We start from the raw sequence: 9,375 nt of genomic DNA, 5'->3' as shown, positions 1-9,375 counted from the left end.
TTGGAAGCCCAGCCAAGTGGTAACGTTTGGTTACCTCATGGCTCAACATTGTCCCAACAGCGCGGTTAACGTTGCAGATAGGAGTCTCAATGTACACCGGAAGAGCTTTCTCCAGAGCAGATTTTGACAAAGCAATCAGCTCTTGATCCAGAGCCATGTCTAAGCCGTGATCTTGTTTCTGGACACAGTACTGAGCAGCCCCAGGACGAATCTCAGCAGCAGGTCTGAGCAAAAGAGAGAGATCAATGTTCTCCAACTTATCATTGTTCTTGACAACTTCCCTGTCAAGTTCAAGCATATCTGCACGACCAATCATCTCAGTGACAGTTCTGAAACCAAGTCCAGCCATGATCTCCCTAACTTCCTCAGCAAGCATAAAGAAGAAATTAATAACATGTTCAGGCTCCCCAGCAAATTTTTCACGGAGAACTGGATCTTGAGTAGCAATTCCCACAGGGCATGTGTTCTTGTGGCACTTTCTCATCATGATACACCCAAGTGTAATAAGGGGAGCAGTACTGAAACCAAACTCTTCAGCACCAAGAAGCGCTGCAATTGCAACGTCTCTGCCAGTTTTTAACTGACCATCAGTCTGAAGAACAGTACGGCCGCGAAGGTCATTAGCAACAAGAGTTTGGTGTGTCTCAGCTAGACCAAGTTCCCACGGAAGACCAGCGTTTTTAATACCGGTCCAGCGAGATGCACCAGTACCTCCATCATGACCTGCTATCAGAACATGGTCAGCATGGCCCTTCACCACACCGCTAGCAATAACTCCGACACCAGCTTCAGATACAAGTTTAACACTGATACGGGCCCCAGGATTGGCATTCTACACGAGATAACAGAAACAAATGTTACACTAAATGGAGGAGTGACGATTAGAAATGCCTAGACAAGATGAAATAAGACTTTATGGATACCTTAAGATCGTGAATTAGCTGGGCAAGATCCTCGATAGAGTAGATGTCATGATGAGGAGGTGGACTGATTAGCCCTACACCAGCGGTGGAATTTCTGGTGATAGCAATGTCTCCTATAACCTTGTGGCCTGGTAGCTCCCCACCTTCCCCAGGTTTGGCACCCTGTATGGTATTAGAGATACTAGTTAGAAACATAGACCAGTATTAAGATCCAACATTCAAAAAACTTTTGACGAGGCACCTATAAATACTGTGTAAAAAGCATTATCTGCTACGAGCATAAAAATCATAGGGACTGTAGTATGTAGAAACCCAAAGACGTGCAAAAGGTACGAGAATGAGAAAACATTATGCAAAGCCAAATTTGAAGTCACCTGAGCCATCTTTATCTGCAGCTCGTCAGCATTTGTAAGATAGTAGCTTGAAACTCCAAATCTTCCACTAGCAATTTGTTTGATGGAGCTTCTTTTAGGGTTCCTTGAACCATCTGCAAGGGGCTCCATACGGGATGGCAGTTCCCCTCCCTCACCTTAAGCAGATCATAAAATAATGTCTTAGTATTCTTTGCAAAGAACAAGAAAATATACAAAAATCATCGAGAAAAAGAAATATACCAGTATTTGATTTTCCTCCAAGTTTATTCATGGCCATTGCTAAGGTTGTATGTGCCTCTAGTGATATAGATCCATAACTCATAGCGCCCGTACAAAACCGCTTAACAATTTCACTTGCAGGCTCTACTTGATCTAGTGGAATGGTTACATCTGCTTCTTTGAACTTCATGAGCCCGCGCAAATTACTTTGCTTGTTCAATTCGTTGATGCGTTTCGAATATTCCTTGTATGCAGCTACACTATTGGTCCGTGCAGCCTCTTGCAATTTTGCAATCGCAAGAGGGTCGTTGAGATGAATTTCCCCATTCTTCCTCCAATGATAGTTTCCAGGGTTGAGAAGTGCCGAGGCTTCTGCACTTCCAGGTGCATAGCCACGGGCTGGAAAGGCCATCTCATGCAATTGAAGACCATCTCGTGCAAGCATCTCAAATGTCGCTCCTTCCACTCTGCTTGGGGTTCCCGCAAAACATTTCTGAATCACTTCAGATGAAAGTCCAAGAGCTTCAAATATCTGAGCACCCTTGTATGAGGCCAGAGTTGAAATTCCCATTATGGCAAGAACTTTCATCATTCCATAGTTACTTGCCTTGTAATACTTCTTGACCAGCTCTTCTTTAGAATGGAACTCCCCGTTAGATTTTGGTGGTATCTTGCCGTCAACTTGTAATCTATAAACAGCCTCTACCGCCAAATATGGACAAATAGCATCTGCTCCGAATCCGACAAGAGTGCAGAAATGATGCACTTCACGTGGTTCAGCAGATTCCACTACCAAACCAACTTGAGTGCGCGCAAGTGTCTTAACCAGATGATGATGAACGGCACCAACGGCCAAGAGAGAGCTCACAGCAACACGCGTTGCAGAGAAAGCTGAAATGTGAGAACATTTGATAAAAAAAAGTAAGAACATGGCAAAAGTGGTCAAAAATTAAAATACGCTTACAGATCATCTAAGGATGCCAAATGATTACCTCGATCAGACAAAACAAGTAATGTGTAGCCCTCCTTTATCGCTTCATTAGCTTCATCACAGATTCGGTCCAAGGTCTCCTCTAACCCTTTTGTACCTCGTTCTTTAGGATAAGTTATATCAAGAACTTTAGTCCGCCAGCCTCTGTAATTCATTTTCTTGATTGCTTCCATCTCTTCGACTTTCAAAAGAGGACCTTTTAGGGAGAGACGGTGACATTGCTCTTCAGTTGTTTCAGTTAGATCACCTTCTGGACCTATCATGCACTCCATCGAAGTAACAATCTTCTCACGAATAGGATCGATTGGCGGATTTGTTACTTGAGCAAACATTTGCTTGAAATACTCAAAGCATAACTTCTCTCGGTTTGACATAACAGCCAGAGGGGTATCATTTCCCATAGAACCAAGTGCTTCAGAGCCATCTTTAGCCATCGGAAGCAGAAGCATCTCCAACGCCTCAACTGTATAACTGCATGCATAAGTCATAAGGAAGCGTGAGGCAAATTTCAAAGAAAAAACAGAGGAATACACATTAGCAAGTTAAAAAACAAACATACCCAAAGGCCTTAAGTGGAGACAATAAACCATGAATTCCCATGCTCTCCATTGAGTCATCATCATTTGAGGCCTAGGTTTCAAAGAAAAAAAGTCAACTAACCATTGTAAAGATGACTGAAGAGTACAATCTATTAGAGGAAATGGGGATTCTTTAGCGACAGCTTACCGGTACAACACCAGAAATTGAAGGAGCAATCCGTTCAGCCTCTGGAACTGACTCAATGATGTCTTTAAGTTCAATCTTTTGCCTTTGAAGCCACTCACCATAGGGTCTTGCCAGTGAATACTGCTGCTTCAAGGCGTCGTCATCAACAACAATATGCTTCTCGAAATCAACAAGAAGCATCATACCCGGGTTAAGTCTTCCTTTCCTCATCACATCTTCAGGTGGTACGTCCACTACCCCGACTTCACTAGCCATGATAACTCTTCCACTGTGGGTTATGTAGAACCTACCAGGACGAAGTCCATTACGGTCCAATGTGGCACCCAAGTAGCGACCATCAGTAACTGCAAGACATCCGATGGAGAGTTACATCAAAATTTCAAAACCACATATAAAGAAATGGGTTGGGAAGTTTGTGCATAACTAAGGAATAAAACTTACATGATATGAGAGCAGGTCCATCCCATGGCTCCATTAGTGCAGATAAGTATTCATAAAACGATTTCCTGCTTGGATCTATGTTTTTGTCATTCTGCCATGCTTCAGGGATCATCATCATAACAGCTTCAGGAAGACTTCTGCCAGCTCGGACAAGCAACTCAAGAACACCATCAAAAGCACCTAGCAAGGTTAGCAAGACAATACAGAAACGTGTCAAGGTCCATAAAATCTAAGCAAAGCTCTGATCCACATGTAGTTGAACATCGTACAGGCATATAACCGAGATAAAAAGTTACCTGAGTCAGAAGAGCTAACATCCACAATAGGCAGAAGCTTCTTCAGCTCCTTCTTTGATAATCCAAGTTCCTTGCACTTCAGAAGACCCTCACGTGCCCTCATCCTGTGAGGAATATAAAATCAGAAATCATTAGATGACGCACTAATTAAAAATGAACCAAACAGGTTACTTAAATTACATGACAGCTTAATGTATTATATTTCTGACAACACACCAGTTCACGTTTCCCCTCAGAGTATTGATTTCTCCATTGTGTCCCAAAACGCGCATTGGCTGAGCACGATCCCAGCTGGGAAATGTATTGGTAGAGAACCGAGAGTGAACCTAAACCATCAATAACATTTAACCGAGTAAAGTCAATCATAAGTTATTAAAATATGAAAATGTGTATGTATGCAACTGAAAACTTTACCACTTGGTCTTAGACAATACTTCAACAGCATTATAGTTGGGAGCAAGTTTCTAATGTTGCTGAATTGTGCTAACTACCTTGACCAACAAAATCTTAGATTTGTGATTACTCAACCCTAAGATAACTAATGATACATATCAAGGCAAACGAGTTTCTGGACTCACTTGACGTTACCAACTCACCAGCATCCAATATTTAAAATACTTATCAAGAGGGTTTGGAGGAACTTAAGAGATCATTCAAACTTCAATGCCTCTCAGAAGTCATTCCCCTCAACCTCGCATCTCCTCGGTTACCCCGTTGGTTCACATGCTGTTTGGTGGAGCATGGAGTCAGCATAAAAAAAGAGATTGTGAATAGAAAAATTATTTACCAGGGCCATGTAGCTCGTAAACCTTTCACTCCCAAGATCCGCGTAGTAATAATCTTTCAGTTGATCAGGCTTTAGTTGTCCTTTGTAAACAATAGTCCTAAATCACCAAAAAAAAAATAATTCATTAGATTAAATAATTTCATTCCTTTAAGAAAAAAATACAATTCTTCACAAAACAGCTAAATACCTAGAAGATAAAGAACAAATGTAAAAGTCCTTCATTGCACCGTGTTCGAGGTTCAACGCAGCCCGAATAGCAACCATAGATACTCTTCGAAGAATATACATCTGTCACATATAAGAGTATCATTAACATCATATCCAAGAGCATGCCAATGATACACATACATGACTAAATTTAAATGCAAGCAAATTACCTGTTGCTCAAAGTCAGCTTTAGAATTAGCAGTAGGGGTAAGGAAAACTTGCTCAATAATTGGTTCAGTCTGCAAAGCTGACTTTCCCAATCCAGAGTTATCAGTAGGCACTGATCTCCATCCAAGAACTGAATGTCCAAGTGATTCAGCAACCTACACGAAAAAAAAAGATAGAAACTCTTCTCCATTAAAATCCATGTTCATGAAACTTATTCAAAAAAATATAAGGAAAAAAAAACGTCAAACGAACCTTAGTGAAAACATTTCTGCTTTCTTCTCTCCGGCTTTCAGAGGTTGGCAAGAAGAACATACCAACAGCATACTCTCCAGCAGGAGGAAGTACAAAGCCAAGCTCTGTCGCAGCCTGATAGACAAAAAAAACACATCAATTCACTTAACAGAACCAATAATAACTACTCTGAAACATTACCAGGAAAAAAAAAAAGAAAAAAAAAAAGATTTACAACGGTTTAGATCTTGTCAGATCTTTTTATATTTTTACCANAAATCTGTTTGCATGGAGAATTAAAAAAAAAAAAAAACAAACCTCAGCATAGAAATCGTGAGGCAGACCAACAAGAATCCCAGCGCCGTCACCAGTGTTGCTCTCACAACCACAAGCACCTCTATGAGTCATCCGTATCAACATCTCCAACGAATCAGTCACCTGAAAATTTCAAAATCAAAAACCATGTCACTGATCACATCACACACATGAGCAATTTAAATTATACATGTATGATGAACAGAACGAGTAGTACCGTTTTGCGGCTGGTCTCGCCGGACAACTCTGCTACAAAGCCGACACCACAAGAGTCTTTATCATAGNGTTCAAGGTTCAACGCAGCTCGAATAGCAACCATAGATACTCTTCGAAGAATATACATCTGTCCCATATAAGAGTATCATTAACATCATCTCCCAGAGTAATAAATATTAGATGTCAATGTATAAAATGTAAATGCAAAAAAAATTACCTGTTGCTCAAAGTCAGCTTTAGAATTAGTAGTTGGAGTCAGGAAAACTTGCTCAATAATTGGTTCAGTCTGCAAAGCTGACTTTCCCAACCCGGAATTATCAGTAGGCACTGATCTCCATCCAAGTACTGAATGACCAAGTGATTCAGCAACCTACACGAAAAAAAAAAAAAAAACTCTTCTCCATCAAAATCCATGTAAATTTCACAAATCATTCACAACAAAGAAAAAATATTAAGAAAACAATCTTAGTGAAATTTATTCAGAAAAAAAAAGGGTCAAACGAACCTTAGTGAAAACATTTCTGCTTTCTTCTCTCCGGCTTTCAGAGGTTGGCAAGAAGAACATACCAACAGCATACTCTCCAGCAGGAGGAAGCACAAAGCCTAGCTCTGTCGCAGCCTGATAGACAAAAAAACACATCAATTCACTTTTAATTACCAAACAGAACCAATAATAACTACTCTGAAAACATTACCACAAAAAAATAAAATAAGATTTACAACGGTTCAGATCTTGTCAGATCTTTTTCATATTTTACCAACCGATTCAAAATCTGTTTGCATGGAGAATAAAAATAAAAAACAAACCTCAGCATAGAAATCGTGAGGCAGACCAACAAGAATCCCAGCGCCGTCACCAGTGTTGCTCTCACAACCACAAGCACCTCTGTGAGTCATCCGTATCAACATCTCCAACGAATCAGTCACCTGAAATTTTCAAAATCAAAAACCATGTCACTGATCACATCACACACACACATGAGCGATTAAATTATACATGTATGATGAAGAGGAGAACGAGTAGTACCGTTTTGCGGCTGGTCTCGCCGGACAACTCTGCTACAAAACCGACACCACAAGAGTCTTTATCATAAGAAGGATCATAAAGACCGAGAGGCTTCTCCGGAACACCGGAAAATGACGACTTAACCACCGTTCGAAGCTTTGCAGACCGTCCAGGACCATCCGATCTCCAGAACTGAAGCGTCTCGGATCCGGATCTCCTCACACGAGTCCCTAGGAAAGGACTCTCAGGAGTCGTCGTCGTCGTCTTCGTCGCCAACGATTTCTTCACAGAGCATCGCGCCGTCGTACACGTCCTTCTACGGCCGACACCTGGCGCGACGGCCAATTGAGATGCAGGGACGGTGGAGTTTTTCAGAGATCGGAGTGATAACAATTGTTGGTTGGTTCGGAGGTGAAGAACGGAGCTAGACGAAGCTGCCGCCATTTTTTTTTTTTCTCAAGGAATCAACAGTGAATGATCAGGTTAACAGATTTGGTTTTTTTTTTGTCTATTCAGAAAGAAAAAAGTGAGACAAGGAATCACGATCTGATCTGTATAAACAACAACAACAACAAAAAAAGCGTGGAGGACGGAAGGAGGCGGCGGGGCGTGTGGCGGCTGCGAGAGAGTTTATACGTTTTACATCAGATGCTAGACGTTTACTTATATAGAGGAGAGAGATAGGCTTTGGGAGAGAGAAAATCTTGTTGCTTTCGTTGTTTTAGATAGAGAAATTTTTATTTATTTATATTTTCATTTCTCATTTTTTAATTTTATTATTTATTATTGTATAGGGAAAAAATGTCAATTAAATCATGAACTTACACAAAAACGCCAATTAAACTCTGAACTTTCCCTAAGCCCATTTAAATCATCAAATTGCGTTGCCAAATCTAATTAAACATCACATTTTATTTTAAACGCCGAAATATACATCGCGTAAAATTGGGTGACGGAGTAAATAAACTTTGTTTAACGCCCGTTCACGTTTGTGTTAGGATAAAAAAAAACTCGAAAACCCCAAATTATATCAATCTCTAACCTTAAATCCTCAAATTCAAATCATTTTCATGAAACCCTGTTTTCGATTCGATGCCAAAAGTAAAAAACAAGGGCGTGATTTCGTTTGTTGGAGAAAGAGTTGAAGATCCACCGAAAGACGAATCGAATAGTGTAATTATGTATGAAGCTGCAGAGGTTGAGGTAATCGGAGGAGTTGGAGCTGTAGAGGTTGAGGTTAGAGAAGGATTTGGTGCTTCGGAGGCTGATGTCGAAGGAGTCGGAGCTGTAGAGGTTGAGGTAATCAAAGGATTTGGAGCTTCGGAGGCTGAGGTCGAAGGGATGCAATTGTGGCCTAGATTGAATAGGCTGGCTGTATTGCCACCACCATGGAGAAGAGGGAACCCAGGAAGGCCGTCTAACTATGCAAGGAGGAAAGGAAGAAATGAATCTTCATCTTCGTCAAATAAGATGTCACGGGAAAAGAGAGTCATGACATGCTCTAACTGCTTCCAACAAGGCCACAACAAGCATGGCTGCAAAAATCCTACTGTGGTTGCTAGTGTCCCAAAGAGACCAAGAGGTCGACCAAGGAAAAACCAAGAACCACAAGCTCAACAAGGATCCCAAGGACCAGCGGTTGGGTCACAAGCTCAACAAGGATCCCAAGGACCAGCGGTTGGGTCACAAGGACAAGATGAGCAAGGACTTGGTCGATTTTCATCATGGTTTGAGTGTTCCTCCTAGATTACCTTTATGAATGAATCGTTACTTTGTTTGGTTTGAGTGTTCATGAGTGCTTTGTTGTTGTGTGGACCAAATGTTTTTCATTAGGTTTGTTTGTTTTTTGTCTTCTTTGGTTCAGTGTGTTGAACGTGGATGGATGTTATGGTTCAGCTAGTTGTGTGGACCAAATGTTTTTCATTATGAATGATTTTTGTTTTCTACCTCCCTTTTTTTTGGGTTTAACTCATAACGAGTGCCAAAAATTTTCATTACCAAAGACACACAACAAAGACACAAACGATGATCCAACACCAAAGACAGAACACAAAGACACTAGTAACCAAGAACAAATGTTCCTTTTGAGGTTTTACACATTAGAATTACAATTACCATGACAATTACAGTAACACAAAGGCATACCAAGCACAATAACATCAATTTCCATTTGTTAAGTTCTCTTTTGCTCCATATTGCATCTTCCTTCAATTCTTCAATCCGAGTCTTTAACCCATCAATTTCTACAACAACCTCAGATCTTGCATTGCTTATCTCATTGTTAATTATGGACATTTTCGGTAATGCTTCTACAACCTCTTCGTACACACCTTCTTCCACCCACTTAAACAAATGCTCCTACAGTCGTAAATTGATAAACTATTATCAACAAATCTAAAAAACACAAATTCATAACAAAATTAGTTACTTACATCTCCTCTGGTTGGACAACGAAAGTAAGGTCTTCCTGGGTTT

At 40.6% G+C, this 9,375-nt stretch overlaps 1 protein-coding gene across 2 annotated transcripts in view; it reads right to left on the bottom strand.

The window, feature by feature from the left end:
* The window catches only part of LOC104725863 (glutamate synthase 1 [NADH], chloroplastic-like), an 11,721-nt gene extending 4,135 nt beyond the window's left edge, over nucleotides 1-7,586 (bottom strand). Inside the window, exons 1-17 of one of the 2 annotated variants that reach the window (XM_010444607.2) lie at nucleotides 6,989-7,586; nucleotides 5,896-5,962; nucleotides 5,682-5,801; nucleotides 5,385-5,498; nucleotides 5,135-5,287; nucleotides 4,945-5,045; nucleotides 4,758-4,854; nucleotides 4,187-4,296; nucleotides 3,971-4,074; nucleotides 3,675-3,854; nucleotides 3,234-3,577; nucleotides 3,067-3,137; nucleotides 2,509-2,978; nucleotides 1,538-2,407; nucleotides 1,298-1,452; nucleotides 924-1,085; nucleotides 337-832 (exon numbers count right to left, since the gene is read on the bottom strand). In XM_010444607.2, coding sequence (XP_010442909.1) covers nucleotides 337-832; nucleotides 924-1,085; nucleotides 1,298-1,452; nucleotides 1,538-2,407; nucleotides 2,509-2,978; nucleotides 3,067-3,137; nucleotides 3,234-3,577; nucleotides 3,675-3,854; nucleotides 3,971-4,074; nucleotides 4,187-4,296; nucleotides 4,758-4,854; nucleotides 4,945-5,045; nucleotides 5,135-5,287; nucleotides 5,385-5,498; nucleotides 5,682-5,801; nucleotides 5,896-5,962; nucleotides 6,989-7,344 — 3,970 coding nt within the window. In that variant the 5' untranslated portion in view covers nucleotides 7,345-7,586. Of the gene's footprint in view, nucleotides 1-34; nucleotides 833-923; nucleotides 1,086-1,297; nucleotides 1,453-1,537; nucleotides 2,408-2,508; nucleotides 2,979-3,066; nucleotides 3,138-3,233; nucleotides 3,578-3,674; nucleotides 3,855-3,970; nucleotides 4,075-4,186; nucleotides 4,297-4,757; nucleotides 4,855-4,944; nucleotides 5,046-5,134; nucleotides 5,288-5,384; nucleotides 5,499-5,681; nucleotides 5,802-5,895; nucleotides 5,963-6,111; nucleotides 6,265-6,399; nucleotides 6,514-6,701; nucleotides 6,822-6,921 lie in introns of both variants that reach the window. The other variant, XM_010444608.2, reaches the window with a different exon arrangement.

This window comes from Camelina sativa, chromosome 11 (assembly GCF_000633955.1).
Source record: "Camelina sativa cultivar DH55 chromosome 11, Cs, whole genome shotgun sequence".
NCBI classification, from domain to species: domain Eukaryota; kingdom Viridiplantae; phylum Streptophyta; class Magnoliopsida; order Brassicales; family Brassicaceae; genus Camelina; species Camelina sativa.
This window is presented reverse-complemented; position numbering and strand designations above follow the sequence as displayed.